Genomic DNA, 19555 nt, shown 5'->3' with positions numbered 1-19555 from the left:
TCCTTCAAAAGTATCAACAGTTGGGTTGCAATATGTCCCTAAAAATTCATTTTCTTCACTCTCATCTTGATTTTTTCCCTTCTAACTGCGGTGATGTAAGTGACGAACATGGTGAACGATTCCACCAAGATATCTCGACAATGGAAAAGAGATACCAGGGCCGATGGGATGCGTCAATGTTAGCGGACTACTGCTGGAATTTGAAAAGAGATACCCCTAACAGTGATTACAAAAGACAAACGAAAAAGAAGAGAAAATCTTAATCAAATACGTTATTTTTTTTTCCAAAATAAGAGCTAATTCAAAAAACATATTCTTGTTTTCCTATTCAGTAACCTCAAAGCAATATAAAAATAAAGTATTCAATTGAAAGGCACACAAAAAGTTACAATTTGTAGACCAGTGTTATTTTTATCGCTGAGTCGCTTTGCCACGCAATAAATGCACTAAACAATGTAAATTTTAAGATGGTCGTTCGATTGTGGTCGTAAATAAAACTACCTTCAAATTATTATACAATGCATTCAGGCTATATAAATAAATATTGTTGATTTTATTGGAGAATCAGTAATCTACGATCATTTTGGTAAATTCCCCAACATATGGTGTTCGTTCAGTTCATCTAAGCTTTAAAATCGAGTTCTGAAAATGTGTATATTCGCACGCACTTCCAAAAATCGGTTTATGTTTTTAGGAAACTTACGATATACTACAACTTAAGAATTAATTTGACTATCCGATTGAAGTTAATATGAAATTTTAGTTTATTTATTAAAGACGATATCTACATATAATACGTAGGAAAACCCTTTACCATATTTTTTAGATGACGTGTTGGTTTACACAAGCCCTTCGTATTACCAAACAAAACTGAATTTACATTTAACTTTGATCCATCGATGCGTTTTCAATGCTGACCGAATTGGAGTCTTTTTGAATGCATTCGTAAATTTTGCACAATTCCGGTGTATCTTTGATTGTTTTCAAGAAATCCGTGAAGTGTTGATTTTTGTCTGAAATATAATTTAATTTCGAAGCCGAAAAGAAAAAAAACGGTAACTCACCTGCATTAGGTATTTGGGATAACGCGGATACGGCTCTTAGTGCAGACCTTTTTAATTCATCTTGTTTTTCGTGTTCTTGTTTCACAGAATTTGCTTTTACTTTGTAAGTACATGTTTCCCGCAATTGCAACACAAACTGGTCAAGTTCTAAACAAAACATTTTTAATTTAGTGTACCAAAGATATACACTGGATACTAAACATACGTTGTAATACTGCATCAGGGCATAAAACAGCTAAACGCGCTGTCATTAAATATGTTAGCATTTTTATATCATAATGATCACATAAACCAGCTTGCACGTGTCCCAAAAATTGTTTCACATCAACTCGGTCAAGTCCTTGCTCTAACAAAGTATACATACATTCAAAAGCTGCTTTGCGAATGTCTAGACCGTCATCAACAGTATGCTTAAATGGACCCATTTCAACTTCACGAATTAATTCACACTATAAATAGTTTAACGAAAGTTTAAAAATGTATTTAATTTGATTGATAAATGATTAATACTAACCTTTACTTTTGTTTCTGAGTATAAAAAAGGCAATAATGTGGGCAGTAGGTCACGTACTAATGTTGGTTTGTTATGAATGGCCGCGTTGAATGTGACTAATGCTACTCTCCTTACTCCTGGTTCTGGATCACGAAGAGAGGAAAGAAACTCGCCTAGATTTTGTTTTAATAAGTGGTCTATTGGTTGCGGTTGATCTGATATAGTATATTTTATAGAAGATACAACAACGGCTCTCATTATAGCATTATTAGAATATAAAGCATCACGAAGTTGTGGCAATAGTTCATCTGGGTTAACCAAAATTAACTTTCCGAGACATTCTGCAACAACATTTCGAGAACCCTCTTCAGAACTCTCACAATGTTTTATAAGCTGCACCCAAATAGATGGAACGGAAGGTATTAATTGAGAGAGTCCATGTTGGGTAACAGATAATGCTGATATAACTTCCTTTAGTGAATGCAATAACAAGTATTGACGTTTCGGTTGTCCTTCTATTTCTTTTAATATAAGGGGTAAATAAGATTTCAAACTTCCAACTGCAACAGCACCTAAGGCCAAACTTGATGAACTCTTGACGTCTTCAGAACAAACACCAAAACAATCAATTAAAGTTTGTGGTAAAGATAAAATCGGACTTAAGTCAAAATTGCGACCAATCTCTCCAATGGTTAATAGACAAAAGCTCATTTTTATATCATTACATTCGGTTGTTTTTTGAATATAATCAAGAAGACGCGACGCTAAAGGTATGGCTTCCCAGGGGCATTTTAGAGTGAGTGATGATATACATTTAGCTAAAGAATGATGGGCTTGTTTATGAACCTGCTCATTATCAATGATAACTGGATCCATAAGTTTATTGAGCAAAGAATTGTAATCCAAATGATGAATATTTGTTTGAACTAAGACTTGAAGAAGATTTAACGTGCACGTCAGTGCACTACCCTAAAAAATATACACTCTGTATAAATAATTAATAAATTATAATAAAAGAAACAACTTACTTGTAAAAGCGGTGAACGCACCAGCATTAATACAGCAGGCAAAAATTGCTCATGAGTATCTTCAAGAGCTTTTGGATGTTTAAGAGCCGTCGCTGTTAAAAGTATTAAACAATATTGAGCAATATGAAGATCTGAATCTGATATTAGCGGTTTAAGTTCAACAATTACTAATTGTAGAATTTGGGGATTAAATGCAGGAGAGTAATTCTCAACCAATTTATTTAGTAAATCCAAAGAATTCAATCTGAGAGCTCTATTATTTTTTCTTAAAAATGAACCTAATATGGGAATAATTTCTTTTATTATTGAAGTCAAATCGTTTCGTAAAGGAGAGGAAGCAATCATATGAATCGCTTTAACGCTACTTAGCCGAGTTACTTCATTATTAAGCCGTTCCATCAATATAGGGAGACATGTTTGAACTTGCGGAACCAAAAAATCGCCCATATTTGCTATTATTTGGCCCATACAAGTTATAGCACGATCTTTTACTTCTTGATCAACATCAGATGTCATTAATTTTTTTAGTGTAGCAGAATATAGGTCTTCCACAAAAGGTTCTATTTTAAAAGTAACAGGTGATAAGGGATCGTCTAGAGGCCTTATAACCTTTACAAGTTGTTGCATGACTTGAAGTGCTTCTGTAGAAATTTTATAAAATGAATCAAATACTGCAGTAATTATAATTGGTACCAGTGTGGGAATATGAGGTTGAAAAAGATATGTCTGTGTATGACATGTTAAAAGAGAGCATAAGAATCCTAATGCACTAATTTTTATGTTACTTGTGGAATTTTTATCACAAAGTGCGTAACTTATACCAGGGACAATATCATTTAAATATGGCCCTAAGCTTCCAGGTAATACATTTAATAATTCTCGCAATAAAAGAAAACAGTCCTGACGAGTTTTCATCGACCGTTCACGCATTAGAGGTTGGATAATTTTAATAACATCTTTTAGTTGATCTTGAAGAAGAGAGAAAATTCGGGGAATTTCTTCCATTGAATCTGGATCTTGTGTTAAAAAGTGTGGAGCTTTGGCACTTTTCAACAAAGTTATATATACGTGAAATATGTCCGACTTCACATTTTCTTCTCTTTCTTTCAAACGCAATATTAATATAGGTCCCAAATCTTGGCAAAAACTCTCAATAAATTCATGGCGAGTTATTATTAAAGCTTCCAAACATTTTGCGGCAGCACGACGAACTTTCCAACTTATATCGTCATCGTCACTGTAATCATCACTGTCGACATATTCTCCTTCTTCAGTGTCCATCGCAAGGCAACTATGACCATCATCAGACTCATAGTTATAGTTAGGATCGTAACTTAAATATTGAAGACAAATATCCAAAATCTATTCCACAAAAAAAGAAAAATATGTTTAATAGTGTTAACTTCAGGCATAAATATAAAATAGCAAGGTCGACTTTTTGTCTGGGTATTTAAACCAAACCAACTTTCTACGAGAAATTGAGTTATAAGTAAAATAACTATTTTCTCAGTTTTAGTATACAAAATAGAAATAAGCGCCCTCTTAGTAACCGCAACGCTTGATATACGCATTTCCTCGTAAAGCATTGCAATGCAACATTTATAAACTATAGAAAGATTTAACTTAGCAAAAATACATGATACATGATACATTTGTATTTTTGATATAAATCTAATTTACGTTCAATGAGTAAACATGTGCGAGAATCAAACGTTTTTGCAATTCTCACATAAATTTATTAGAGTAACGTTTCTATGTACTTTCCTATATTTAGATAATAAATTAATCTTAGTTTATTATTCTTTTTTAAAATGATCAACATATATAGGGCGTCTGAAAAATAACAGATCTTTCTTTAAACCATTACTTGCTGAATTGACGAAAAAGTGCGCGAAAGTAGGTATCGATGCAAATTTTACTACTAGAATGTTGACTGAGGCTCGTTAATGTTAAATACTAGTAATAAAACAAAAATCGTAGAATCTTAACTGAAGTTTTTGCTTTTTCGGAAATGCAGTAAATAGTGCCATCCCCGCAAAACTAATATGGATATCATCGGGCTCAACACCCGCGCTGTTAGTTCTGCTTTCTCCAGACTGGACAAGGTGGCAAGGCAAATGGGTCTGGCAGTGAACGAGGGCAAGACGAAATATCTCCTGTCATCAAACAAACAGTCGTCGCACTGACGACTTGGCACTCACCTCACTGACGACAGTCATAACTTTGAAGTTGTAGACAATTTCGTATATTTGGGAACCAGTGTAAACACCACCAACAATGTCAGCCTGGAAATCCAACGCAAGATAACTGTTGCCAACGGGTGCTACTTCGGACTGAGTAGGCAATTGAGAACCAAGGTCCTCTCTCGACAAACAAAAACCAAACTCTATAAGTCAGTCATAATTCCCGTCCTGCTATATGGTGCAGAGACTTGGACGATGACAACAACTGATGAGTTGACGTTGCGAGTTTTCGAGAGAAAAATTCTGCGAAAGATTTATGGTCCTTTGCGCATTGGCCACGGCGAATATCGCATTCGATGGAACGATGGGCTGTACGAGATATACGAAGACATTGACATAGTTCAGCGAATTAAAAGACAGCGGCTGCGCTGGCTAGGTCATGCCGTCCGAATGGTCGAAAACACTCCAGTTCTGAAAGTATTCGACGTTGTACCCGACGGGGGAAGCAGAGGACGAGGAAGACCTCCACTCCGTTGGAAGGAAGAGGTGGAGAAGGACCTGGCTACGCTTGGAATATCCAATTGGCGCCACGTAGTGAAAAGAAGAAACGACTGGCGCTCTGTTCTTAACTCGGCTATAATCGCGTAAGCGGTGTCTACGCCAATTAAGAAGAAGTAAATACTGACACTAAGCAGTTTGCACTACTGATTTCATATTTTCTAATGACAGTTTCGGGACTACTCCACGAGTTTAACTATGTTTAACGTTTCTATGGATTTGAACACAATAACTGATTAAAATAATTTGAAATTATAAGTAAAATACTTAGTTCTTTTGACCTATTTCAATTTCTCTTATTTTTCTTCCTAAATAAATTCATTAATATTTATTTTCAACTGTTTGTTAGCCCTTGAGCCCACAGAGTTGAAAACTGTAATACCACAGTAGAAAGCAACCCTTTCGTGGTAGCTTTCTGGGGGGTGCGTAGCGGCCTCCTTGGATTTTCAGTAGTAGCAACGAAGTGCTCTATATATTCAGTAAGTAAGTACTAGGCAAAAATTACAAAAATATAATATAATATAAATCAAAAATTATTTTTATATTTTTTATTATATTTTTATTAATAGATGATTCAAACGTTATGGTGTGTCATATTTCGTCCTTAAAACATTGATTTTCTGATAATATATTGTAAGCAGTGAGTTGTGTTCCTAGTGTTAGATTTCTCGGTGATGAGTTTTCTACGGCTGCATTTATTTACATTTGACCGACAGAAAACATCTGATTCTGCTTTTCTAAACCAATCTTGTTTTTTTTTTTAACTTTAAATTGGCATAATTTTTAAATAAATTATTTGTAAAATTATATTCTTATATCTAAATACAAATTCCAATTAATTTTCCGTTGTAAGGGCTAACCATTTTGTATATCTGTGGTCACAAGCCACAACAGCACAAGTGTGTTTTTTTGATTTTTCAATAGAGCATTTTAAAGATTCAAAGTAAAATTTGAAAAAAGTTTTTGAAGGAATCCCGGAATTTTTTTTTTAAATATCTCAAGTGATATCATATCCATCTTATACTGCCAAAAAACTTTGGTAAGTGCCTGTAGTTTTTAAAATACGCTTAAAAATGTGATTCAATCCTTTTTTCCCTAAAGTAATTTGACACGATTGAGAGACATAACTTAACTTGTGTTATTATTCTGAACTAAAGGTTGTACTCTCCGGCGACACAATTCAAGTTATGCCGATATTCCATAATATTAAACAAAATATGTTTAGCATAACATTAGTTGTGCTCTTTTGTCAAAGTTGGTTGTATATTAATCCGCAGTTTATTTCCATTGATTAACATACATATACATATGTATATTATACATTCTTAAATAAAAGTGTTATTGAACTCAAATTAGTGCATTTATTTAAACAAATTAGCCTCTTGTAATGAAATGTTAAAACTAAGAATAAAACATTGGAACTTCAGCAATTTTATAGTACATACAACAAGATTTTGAAATTAGTTGATATTAGAAAAATATGAAATAAAATTAAAAAATAGTAAGTAATGCAATATGATAATAAAGAACTAAACGTGAATGTCAACCATTTAAAACATAAAACAGTGATTTTTATGATGACAGGATATCCTATTGAGAGGTATCGTTCTCAATGTTTTCAGTTGAGGTACAGGTATCGCCAATGTCTGGATCAATATTCTGTATATTTCCTGAGTTTAAGTTGTTGTAGAAACTATGGAACATGGGATCGATTAAGTTTAAAATGCTCAACAAGTCTTCCTTTTTCTCTTTCGATATAAGAGGAGTTGCCGTGATTTTATCTTAAAAGGCTGCGTATCCTCTAACGAAGTTTTGTATTTTACACCACCAAAGCGATTTTTAGTGTATCGGAGCCACTTCACATCAGACCACGTAAACTTTTCCCCATCTTCATTCACTTTCCTCCAATTAAATTTATTTTTAGCGATTGTACCAAATTTGTAAAATTTATTTTCCATTTCAATTACTTCAAACGTTTTGTTAGTACCAACTGAAAGAACGAATTGATACCAATCACGTGGATGGTGGATTTTCATAGTAGTCTTCTTCTTTTTTCGTTCGATGAGGGCGTGAGCCACATCACACTCCATATGTGTATGCCCTGGCTCTGGAACTTATGCTCAATCATTTTTATAGTAGGGTTGCTTTCTAAGAAAGCTATAAACATTGAGCCCACAAAGGAGTTTTTATTTTGGCCAACGCATGAATCGCTATAAAATACGATTGAGTCAACATGTTCGTCTGTTGACACCTTCTTTAAATGCTGGAAAATACATGATGATATTTCGTTAGCACCTCGCTGCCCAACTGCTTCGTGCCACATATAGCAAAAGGCCTTATTCGTTTCACAATCGTATATGGTTAAATTATAAGTATTCAACTGCCTCTTATAGTAGCAGACTGAGGTTTTGAGGTAAGGAGTTGGTAAAACTTGCTGCAAATCAAATGTGTACGTTTTTATATTTATGTGAGTTTTTGACAGATCTTTATCAAAATCCTTTGATTTAAAAGCTCTATCTGCATCTGCGTGATGCCTTGCTTGTTTTTCAATCAACATTGTATATTCTGGCATATTTTTATTGATGTGGTCTAATTGGGATTTAAAGCAGTCACATTTATTACAAGTATCAAGTTTCGGTTGTTTGAATTTTACGTTCATTGTGTGGAAAATTTCCGAATATTTTGCTAAACTTATAGGAGTTTCAACCTCTTTGCAGTACAAACTGTACATTTTTGATATTGACAAGTCGGAGCATAAATATTTAGCACTTGAATCACGCCGACAATAGTGACTTTCATAGGCAGGAAAGCTATTAATACGTTGCGTAATAGTTTCGACCTGTGATTCGTCTAGCTTGTTTATTGGAGTGAACTTACCTCTCTTATCGGCCAATGGTGATTTTGGATAATTAAGTTTCTTTTCAATCACATTCCTCAAAAAACTGTTTGTTTCTCCAAAGCACTTCAAAAAACAACCTTTACAGACGTCAACTTTGTCGCTATCAATATTTACAGAATAATAGTTTGTTATTCGTCGAATTTTCGTTCTAGTTGATTTTTTTCAGATAGCTTTTTGCCAATTTCGACGAGTCCACAAATGAAAAGTAGCCTTGTTTTGTAGTCGCCCATTCTCCAATATTCCTCAAAAATGTGCTTTTGTTTTTCAAAAGGTACTTTCGCATTTCTTTCGGCAACTTTCGAGAGGTAGGCACTTGCGACCAGCAACCACTTTTCCTTTTTTCGTGGTGTACGATCTTCCCGAATTTCTATTTAATTGTCTGTCTTTTTTTATATTTTTGGGAGGTTGAGTAAAGTTTTGGACATTTTCATCAGTATCGGCATATGGACTCTCTAATATTGACTCCGAAATATAAACAGGTTGATTCTCCTTTTCTGATTCCGAGGTCGCACTTGAAACAATATAGTCGGGATCTCTGATAGAATCATCGCTGCTAAAGTCCATTTCGAATAGTTGCGGAGAGGAGTTTACGATCTGAGTTGAGAACAATTTTGTAAAATTGCGTGGAAAAGTGGCAAATCCGCAATCTACACTACATGATGTCTCATTCGGTACAACGGGATCGTGAAACATATTTAAGAATAAGTTATCGCCTATGGCTGGAAAATGGCTCGTATGAAAATTGGCTTTCTCGAAGGGATTGATGTAAATCACGCGTGGCACAATTTAATAAAACTTATTTCAAACACTTATAATGTCAGATAAATTTTAACCTACCTTGGTCATCCATTGTGTTTTGAATTTTCACTATGTAAATATGTACTGCAAAAAAGCACAATTCAGCAATTTCTTTAAGCTAGCACTTGGAATAAAAAAGCAAGTCAAGTTAAATTGTTGGTTGCAAATAATTCGTTTTGGAAAAATACCATATCTTTTGTTTTGTTAACTAATGATAAGAAACACAGCACGAAACAAAAGCACAACTTAAGTTAGTAAGTAGGCATTAGAAAAAAAATACTTTGGATAAAACAACACAAGTATACTTATGTAAGTTTCCGAACAACAAACTTACTTCGGAATAAAAGCACAAGTTAGATATGCTATTTTTCCGCACGCAAAAAATGAACAACCAGCCGCTCCGCTTGTTGAATGTGAACTGAGAACAAAAGCACAAGTGCAATCAATTTGCAATCACTTTGATTTGATCAGTTTTTCTTTCGTTAATATCTCGCTAACTATTGGAGTGATCTTTATAAGATTTTGACACAATGTGAAATCAAGTATGGAGATTCCAACCATGATAATAACTCATTTTGGCCAAAAGTGGAGTTGTGTTGTTATGGCTTAGGACCACAGATATGTATGTCCAACGAAAGCCCAGGACTGTATCTTTTTGCATGAAAAAGTTAAGAAATTTTTGAAGGGTGTTTAACACTTGTTTAAAAAAAACGACTTAGATAACAAGTAACTTCCCAATAAAATTGCAAAGTAATTCAAAATAATCAGTTTCGTGATGTAAAAATGTCCATTATGTAATATCTATTTAAGTGTTCTTCATTAAACTTGAAAATTTATATGTAGCTTAAATACTAACACGACACCCTAATGACCATAAAAGTAGCGAAAAAGGTGTTACACAACACTCTAGAGATTTTTTGGAGTTGAGTATAAATGTGTAAACAAACCGAACGTTTATTATTGTCTCTACTGAGGTAATACTACAAAAAGTTGAAGTTTGTTTAAACCGTAATAGAGGCCAATCAGATGATTGGAATTCATAATACTTGTATTAGGGATATGAGGTTTAAATCAATTCCATTCTAATTCAGCGCTAAAGTACATGCATTTGCGGTCAGGTCAATAGATTAAAAGAAAAGAGAGAGAAAATAACGGTAGAAAACAAAGACTCCACAATGGGCTCTTCTACTAATGATTCGTTCCTACTTTAGTCATAATAACTGCCTTAACTCATTTCCTTATAACGGGACCCCACCAAACCAGTTCCGAAATCTTTGATTTTTAGTTGCTGGCTTCTATTTAGCAACTTCACTTAAGGACTGCGTCTAATAAAATCGCCAGCTACATTTTTTTCCATACTGTGCAATTACAAATTTCAAATAAAATTTTTTTATCTTAATAGCTCTGAAATAAATGCTAGAAAATTTTATGCGTCTGTTCTTCTTTTTCTTTAATGGCGAAGAAACCGTTTACGCGGTTATGACCGAGTTAACAACTCGGTTATGACCGAGTTAACAACAGCGCCCCAATCATTTATTTTGCTATATGGCGCCAATTAGAGATTCCAAACGAAGTCAAGTCTTTCTCCACCTTGCCTTTCCAACGGAGTGGAGGTCTTCCTCTTCCTCTGCTTCCCCCGGCGGGTACTGTGTCGAATACTTTCAGAGCTGGAGTGTTTCCGTCTATTCGGACGACATGACCAAGCCAGCGTAGCAGCTGTCTTCCGAACTTTTTTCAACGTCGTCGTATATCTCATACAGCTCATCGTTCCATCGAATGCGATATTCGCCGTGGCCAAAACACAAAGGACCATAAGTTTTTCGCAGAACTTTTCTCTCGAAAACTCGTAACGTCGACTAATCAGATGTTTTCATCGTGCATGCCTCTGCACCATATAGCAAGACGGGAATAATGAGTGACTTATTGAGTTTGGTTTTTGTTTGTCGAGAGAGGACTTTACTTCTCCATTGCCTACTTATAGCAGAAACAGCGAATTCCGCTCCTCCCTTCCTTAGTTGCCGCTCGTAGCGAATAAAATCTGTCAAAAGTTGAGCCCGTAGTAGCAACGTAGAAATCAGATTATCTCTTTTGTTTTCATTTAAACAATGTTGCTATTGCTCAATATGTTTATATAGTTTTGTACACATCTAACTTTTCAATTACAATTTTTCATAATATAAAATATCAAAACTAAAATTAAACTACGAAAATAGTTTATATACATATTTACAAATAAAGCATTCGCATCTGATTTTGAGTTAGTTTAAGAAAATTGCAAACATATTGAGGACAATTTTTATAATTACTACAGTATCTCGAGACTGGCCCTGGTGTTGTGACAGAGCAATCTGATGACCCGTTTCTACGGAAAAAATCCAAACCGAGGGAAATTCTACGGTTAAGTACGGTAGAAGAGATGTTTGCTAATCATTTACATTGCGCTCTCATAAGATAGGTCGTATCAGCTGATTCGGGCTGCGGTTTTGCGTTGTTCGCTGTTTCTGCCATTAGTCCGAAGAAGCACCTGTTGGCAAGAGATATTCTGCGTTGTATTTTGAGGTTGCCATTGTTGTTGGTGTTGATGCTGGTTTCAAGATAGACGAAGTTATCTACGACTTCAAAGTTATGACTGTCAACAGTGACGTTGGAGCCTAGTCGCGAGTGCGCCGACTGTTTGTTTGATGACAGGAGATATTTCGTCTTGCCCTCGTTCACCACTTGACCGAGTACTTATTGAAATTTTTCAAAAGAAACCGTAGTGATCTTTTAAGAAAGATGGTAACCCTAAAACCATTTTTTGCGTTATTAAACGCTTGACATGAAAAAAGGTTCTGGTAAAAAGAAGGGGCACATGATCGTGAGAAGCCGAAATACATTATGACCATTCTTAAGAAAGACAATCATTTTTTGCTGCTCAAAATCATTTGTAAGGACGAAGAAAGCTGGGATGTACAATGTAAAAAAGGTTCAGATAGAAACGCCATCAAGAATGAATCTGCAAAACAACGAGCTAAGAAGCTGACGAAAGATTTTGTTAAGAAATTCGAATGCTGCATAATCGATGACGAGACCCACGTTTTAGCGGACTTTTCTCAGGTACCTGGACAGGAATTTCATACAGACGATTCTCAAGGAAATGTTAGTGAAAAGTTCAAAGCCAAAAAGGTGACAAAATTTCCTAAAAAAAAAATATTTGTGCGGCAGGCAATTTGCAGTTGATGCAAAAGAAGAAGTTCAGTCGTTGACGGGTAAAATTCAGGAAAATATATTTTACAAAAGAGATTTTATTTTGAAAAGTGTAATTTTGGTTTCTTCTAGCAAAACAGCCGTTTTCTAAATTTAAAATGATTGAACTTTTTTTTTAATAAAATATTTTAGTTTATAATTAATTTATAGAGGTTTTAAAGTTTTCTTCATTATTGTAACGGAACTTTTATTCGACGCAGTCCTTAGAAGCTCAATGTGGTTTAAAACTTCACTGAGGGGTTAAAACGAGTTTCCAAGTCAATCTAAGCGTTGAATCCCCATATCGTTAAATGTATTGGCCAACTAAAAATAAAATTTCGAGCTGATATCGGATCATATAAAAAATGTTGTATAAATGTTTTTCGAATTAAAACTTACCATTTGTGCAGAATGTCATGGCGCTGAGTCATTCTGGAAGACTAGGCGCATCGTATAAGAATATTGTTCTTCAATTGCGGGTGCTAAAAAATTATTAACTATTCTGACATATTTTTGTGCATTCATTATTTCATCAACAAGGTGCATAGATCCCAATACATGGTATCAAAAACAGCATAAAATCATTTGTCTTTGAGGTAGCTTAATTTTCTTTACTACACAACTACACTTGGTGAAAATTCATATATCTGTGTTTAAATGAGTTAAGCCTCCGTCCATTCTACCCTGGACAACACAGCTAGCCTAGCTAAACACAGCTCAGTACACCACAGATGATGGCACCACAACACAATACACAATGATATTTCATAGATTGGAAATGAAGTTATTGCGTTTTAAGTGTCAGTATGTTTGTGTTATCGGTGCGAAAATGAGCTTCGAACAAAGAGCCAACATTAAATTTTGTTTTAAAATTAGTAAAACTTTTACCGAAACGTTTCAATTGATGAAACAAGTTTATGGCGATGATTGCCTATCCCGTAGCAGTGTGCACGAGTGGTTTCAACGTTTTCAAAGTCGTCGTGAGTTCATAAATGACGATCAACATGTGGGCCAATCAAAATCCGTGATCACCGAAAATTCCTGTACGTAAATTCATCAAAAATTAGCCGAAATCATAATTGAAATTCATGGAAATGGAATTGAACATCTCCAAAACATCGATTTTTTTACCGAACATTTGGGCTTACGAAAGGTGTGTGCACGGTGTGTTCCGCACAAATTGACTGACAACTAAAAATTGCTCAAAATCAAACATTCGAAAAACGATTATTCGACCAAAAATCACATTTTAACCATTAACCTCTCCCCGTATTCCTGATATGGCGCTGTGCGCCTTGTATACACTGCGCACATCAACCATCGTTTTTTTTATACATTCGATCTTACACTGTGTATAGACGTGTAAAGTGGACCTGTTTTTATTGTGTTCCCGAAATTTCTTAGTAAATTTCTAGTTTTTATATTGAAAAAAAAAATTTTTTGTGTGAGACGTTCCGCGAGGTTTAACCACCTAAGTGGACACCAGGCCTACGGGATTAGATAAGTACACTTTGATTTATAATTACATATAATCATTCGCACATACCTTCTGTGTTTTTCCGCGTCAATTTGCAAAAGAGTCAAAATTTCTCAAGTGTACCAACATTTTTTTGACGGTCGAGCTTTTAACGTTGAATAAACGTTTTTCAGTTTACAACAATAAATAAAAAATACAACTTGAACAATTTTCCAAAATTTCAATTATTTTTCAAGTTATTGTTATAAACTTTTTTTGCATGAGTTTACAATTTATTTATTTTCTCAGGATGGATAACATCGATCTTGCTCATTTTTAAAACAGCTATCGTTAATGACTTTCTCTTCCTATTTCAATTTTTTATTGACAGGAAAAACGTTATTTAAAAAAGTTATAAACAAATTGAAATAATTTAAACTTCTCAATCGATTTACAATATCGCTTCAATTTAATATTGTTGTACATTTTATAACACGTTATTGACAAAAAGAAAAACATGAAAACTTGCAACGCAACCGAAGTTATATTGTTTTTGCTCCTGATGTGTAATGCGTGAAGCGCGTGTCACAAGCTTCGCGCGCGATGCCAGGTTTGCGAGCGCGCCGCGACATGTTTCGACACGAAGCGATTCACGCGTGCTCTGTTTTTTCTCGGTGTTTACGATTTGTCATTTGTTTAGTTGCATATAGAGAAGCAATAAGCGACGTTTTCTCGTGTTCTATTAAATTTATTCGCTATAATCCCTGGCAGTGAATTGCATGTAATAACGAGACTGAGTGTACGATTCAGCATGCCAAGAGCGAATTCTTGTTGCAATCCTCTCGGCAAGAAAGGCCACAAGTGTGTTATCAAGAATGTTGCTTTAGTGAGTATAAATTGGAATGCGAAATTTTCCAATTTTGTAGGGCAGTACATGTGCAGATCATGTCAAACACAAATTAACAGAGCTTCTAGTGGGAATTTACCACAAAGCTGCACATTAACGAATGTAACAAAAGAAAATTCAACTGTCGTACTCGATGAATCGTCAGAAAGTGACTGCGAGGTTGCAAGTGTTTTCAAAAAAAGGCTTAATAAAAAATAATGTGGATTATATTATTGAAATAATCATATACACTTTATGTATATTTCAATATAAGCAAAAAACAAGAACATGTGTCCGACTTATAACTCGTTTCCAAAGATTATTTTTCAGCGTAACATTGCGCTTACAAAGCTCGTGACACGCGCTTCACGCATTACACATCAGGAGCAAAAACAATATAACTTCGGTTGCGTTGCAAGTTTTCATGTTTTTCTTTTTGTCAATAACGTGTTATAAAATGTACAACAATATTAAATTGAAGCGATATTGTAAATCGATTGAGAAGTTTAAATTATTTCAATTTGTTTATAACTTTTTTAAATAACGTTTTTCCTGTCAATAAAAAATTTAAATAGGAAGAGAAAGTCATTAACGATAGCTGTTTTAAAAATGAGCAAGATCGATGTTATCCATCCTGAGAAAATAAATAAATTGTAAACTCATGCAAAAAAAGTTTATAACAATAACTTGAAAAATAATTGAAATTTTGGAAAATTGTTCAAGTTGTATTTTTTATTTATTGTTGTGAACTGAAAAACGTTTATTCAACGTTAAAAGCTCGACCGTCAAAAAAATGTTGGTACACTTGAGAAATTTTGACTCAAAATAAATTTCATTTTCTTTCCCCTTATAGCAGGGTGCCAAAACCAAAAGGAAAACATGAGGAAGGGAACAGCTGATCGATCAAAATGACAACGGCAGAATAAAAGAACAAATACAATTAACCATTTTTCCTCTATTCTCAAAGCTGAAAGATTGGGAAGCCCATCGAGAAGAGTGATAACAGGAAAATCATCTCAAGTTCGTATTAGTAGAGATGATAATACCCCAAAAAAGAATGCGAGAGGCATCACGCTTTTTACCACCCACAAAAAAAGCCAAAAAACGTAATTGCAAAGGAGCAAGTATCGTATAGTAGAGCAGCAAAATCAACTCAAAAGGATACTACGACTCTTCAAAACGCAAATGAAATATGGGTAAACGTTGTTAAAAAGAGGAAACCGATGGTAAAGAAAATTAGAACAAAACCGGTGCGTCGTATGCATATATTTTGCGAAAAATAAAAAAGTAACAGCGGGCTTGAGGAGCTGGGTTCGAACGTAACCTATATTCGGAAAACACTCAACAGGAGACCTGCTTTTAGAACTGAAAAATCGAGCAGACGCGAAAGCCGAATCTTTCCAAAGCGCCTTGGAGGGAGTGGTTGGCGAAATGGCTATGATATAGCCTAAAACCCACAACGCTACGATTGTATGCAAAGACATGGACGAAATAACAACTCCCGAAGAAATCCGCACAGCACTGAAAAGGGAGTTTGGAATCCAAAATCTGGATATAACAAATGTAAACTGCATGGGGCAGCAGGTTTACAAACCACCGCGGGCGGCTAATTCATGAATATCTGAGTCAAACACAGTTAACAATAAAGAACACCGGAACACGAAACACTTACCAAACCGGGAATAAGAGATCCATAATTGACATTATGTTTGCAAATTATTCGCTGAGCAGGCTCATTAAGTGGGCGGTGTCTGACATACACATACACATATGTATACACAAACAGTGATAATAGCACCAATTTCGTACACCCGAGAGCAGGAACGTCTTAGCCGAAACACCTCCCTTAAGCGAAGCTGGAAGCAACAGGAGTTCGACTCAGACCTGTTTGAGCTAGTCTGGAGTGCATCAAAGGCATCAGGTGACGACGCCGCCCACTTGGTATCGGCAGTGCGTAAAGAACTGGTCGCAGCATGCGATGTAACAATGCGTAGAGCGTCACATCACAACAAGCGGCGGCCTGTATATTGGTGGAATGAGGAAATTTCCACGCTAAGAAACCTTTGTCTCTCAGCTAGACGACGTCTACAGCGTAACCAGGTTGAAACGAACGAAAATCGCCTTAGGGAAGAATTTAAAAGCCACAAGAAGCTCCTGAAGTCGGCAATTACCCGGAGCAAAAAATCATGTTTTGAGAAGCTCTGTGAGGAAGCATACATTGACTCTTGGGGTACTGCTTACAAAATCTGTATATCGAGATTTTAAAACAAGAAGCAGCAACCTAAAGATGCCTCTTTTATGGGAAAAGTCGTCGAAACATTATTCCCGAAGCACGACCGGATTTCCTAGCGCCTGGATTTAATGGCATACCGAGCAGAGCTATGAAGGAAGCTGTAAACTCAAAACCTCGAGTACCTAAAATGTACAACGTTTGTATGAAGAAAGAGGTATTCCCCGACTCTTGGAATGTACAGCATTTGGTTCTGCTCCCAAAACCAAAGAAACCACCTGAAGAACCTTCACCTTTGTGTATGCTCGACAGAATGAGTAAAGTATGCAATCCAAAAAGCTGACAGTTTATCAGAGAGACACTAAGGCTTTATGAAAAAGAGATCCACTATTGACACATTACGAGAAGTCGTCGATACTGCAAAATGTGCAGTAAGTGGCTAAATATGAAAAGGTGGCACAAAAAAGTACTGCGCGCTGATTACCCTGGATGTCAGGAATGCGTTAAACACGACAAAATGGGCAGACATAATCAAAGCCCTGGATGAAATACGGACCACTGCATATCTCATAAACATAATTACTAAATATTTTAAAAACAGAAGGCTGATTTTTGATACGGACGAAGGCACCAAGAGCTACTCTATTTCGAGTGGAGTACCCTAAGGCTCAGTGTTAGGCCTACTATTATGGAACCTTATGTATGACGGGGTGCTAAGAAGAGAGCAACCAACAGACGTGAAACTAGTGGCGTATGCGGATGATCTCATGGTGGTAGCAATGGTCTACGACAATGGTTCTCTTCTGTGAGTCTGAAACTGGCGGAGGACAAAACAGATGTTTCACTCATAAGCACTAGGAAGATAGAAGAACGAATAGAGCTCACCATAGGGGAGTACGAGAATACTTCACAGCCGCAACTGAAGTATCTGGGAGTAATGTTGGATTCCACATTAAAAATAAAAGAACATCTGGAGTATTCTACTGGTAAAGCAAACAAAATGTATAATGTCTTATCGATAATGATTACCAATAGAGGCTGTGTGCGTTCCAGCCGGCGATTCTTAATAGCGAAAGCAATGAGTTCCGTAATACTGTATGCGGCACTAGTATGGATACAAGCAATGGATATAAAAGCGTATGCAAAATAAATAATTGCGGTGCATAGGCTTTCTGCAATTCGGGTAATAAGTGCTTTCCGGACTATATCAACCGACGCTGCTGAAGTATTAGCCAGCATGCCGCCCATTGACATCCAGGAAGATGAACTCGAGCGTTTATATAAAACAGTATCGGTAAGGACAGAGGAGGGAAACAAGAGTACTAAAATGTGGCCGGAGCGGTGGAATTCCTCATCCAAAGGGCGCTGGACCCATCGACTTATACCGGACATCCAATCGTGGATAGACAGACGACATGGGGACTTAGATTTCTATCTGACCCAAATACTTAGTGGACATGGATGCTTTAGAAGCTACCTTTTCAGATTCCACAATGACATTAGTCTGAACTGTCCGACGTGTACAGAGCATATAGAAGACTCTGAACATGTATTATTTCATTGCCCTCGATTTTCGAATACAAGGGAACAGCTAAAACCCACACTCGGTGGTAGTTTTACGGTCGATAACTTGACGACACTCATGTGTCAGTCGACTGATAAATGGAAAGCTGTCAGCGAAGTGTCAGCGTTCATAATGACCAAACTGAGATCTTTTCAACAGACTAGGCGTCCGTCAGTCCGCGCAATAGAGGAGACTTAAATGTCTTGTCCCTCCCACGAAGTAATACCTAGCCGGTGGTTCCGTGGGAGAGTCCTGAGTTGGGAGTAGGTTAGGTTTAGCGGATTAAAGTTCCGCACTTCTGCTTTCGCTGCTATAAAAAACTATTAAAAAAAAAAAATATATATATATATATATATATGTATGCCATACATACCTAAATATATAAATTAATTTTGATAGCCTACCTTAAGCAGGACTATTTGAAAATATAAAATAAAAACAGAAACAAAATATACATACACCCAACTCTTTTTTACACGGATTTGAAGTTACACTGTAATCTAGTCTGGTTTCAAAGTCACTGTCTTGTAATTATGTTTGTTTTTACTATACTTAGCACCATTGCTGAAATGAACATACAGTAACTGTAACTGGAAAATCCCCTTATTCGAAAACATTTCCATACACATTTTGTTCGCAAGATATTTACATTGCTGAAATGGATATCTCCAACGATGATACCGACTTTAGTCCAGTTCGTCGTAAACAATTGCTATTGTTATTATTACATTTTACTTCTTCTTAATTTTCGTAGACACCGCTTACGCGTTTATAGCGCGATGATACCGACTTTAGTCCAGTTCGTCGTAAACAATTGCTATTGTTATTATTACATTTTACTTCTTCTTAATTGGCGTAGACACCGCTTACGCGTTTATAGCCGAGTTAGCAACAGAGCGCCAATTGGATATTCCAAGCGTAGCCAGGTCCTTCTCCACTTGGTCCTTCCAACAGAGTGGAGGTCTTCCTCGTCCTCTGCTTCCCCTGGCGTTTGCAGCGTCGAATACTTTCAGAGCTGAAGTGTTTTCGTCCATCCGGACAACATGACCTAGCCAGCGTAGCTGCTGTCTTTTAATTAGCTGAACTATGTCAATGTCGTCATATACATATCTCATACAGCTCATCGTTCCATCGAATGCGATATTCGCCGTGGCCAACGCGCAAAGGACCG

The 19555-nt window shown here is 36.0% G+C and overlaps 1 protein-coding gene across 2 annotated transcripts in view; it reads right to left on the bottom strand.

The window, feature by feature from the left end:
• Positions 1–740: 740 nt before the first annotated feature.
• Positions 741–19555, bottom strand: part of LOC126765193 (cullin-associated NEDD8-dissociated protein 1) — a 94987-nt gene continuing 76172 nt past the window's right edge. For both annotated transcript variants that reach the window (XM_050482794.1, XM_050482795.1), the window contains 5 exons: positions 2586–3947; positions 1579–2526; positions 1270–1513; positions 1065–1211; positions 741–1013 (listed from right to left, as the gene is read on the bottom strand). In XM_050482794.1, the coding sequence (XP_050338751.1) occupies positions 883–1013; positions 1065–1211; positions 1270–1513; positions 1579–2526; positions 2586–3947 (2832 nt within the window). In that variant the 3' untranslated portion in view covers positions 741–882. The remainder of the gene's footprint in view (positions 1014–1064; positions 1212–1269; positions 1514–1578; positions 2527–2585; positions 3948–19555) is intronic.

Source organism: Bactrocera neohumeralis, unplaced genomic scaffold (assembly GCF_024586455.1).
Source record: "Bactrocera neohumeralis isolate Rockhampton unplaced genomic scaffold, APGP_CSIRO_Bneo_wtdbg2-racon-allhic-juicebox.fasta_v2 cluster10, whole genome shotgun sequence".
Taxonomy (NCBI): Eukaryota; Metazoa; Arthropoda; class Insecta; order Diptera; family Tephritidae; genus Bactrocera; species Bactrocera neohumeralis.
The sequence above is the reverse complement of the archived record's forward strand: the minus strand, read 5'-3'. Positions and strand labels throughout refer to the sequence as shown.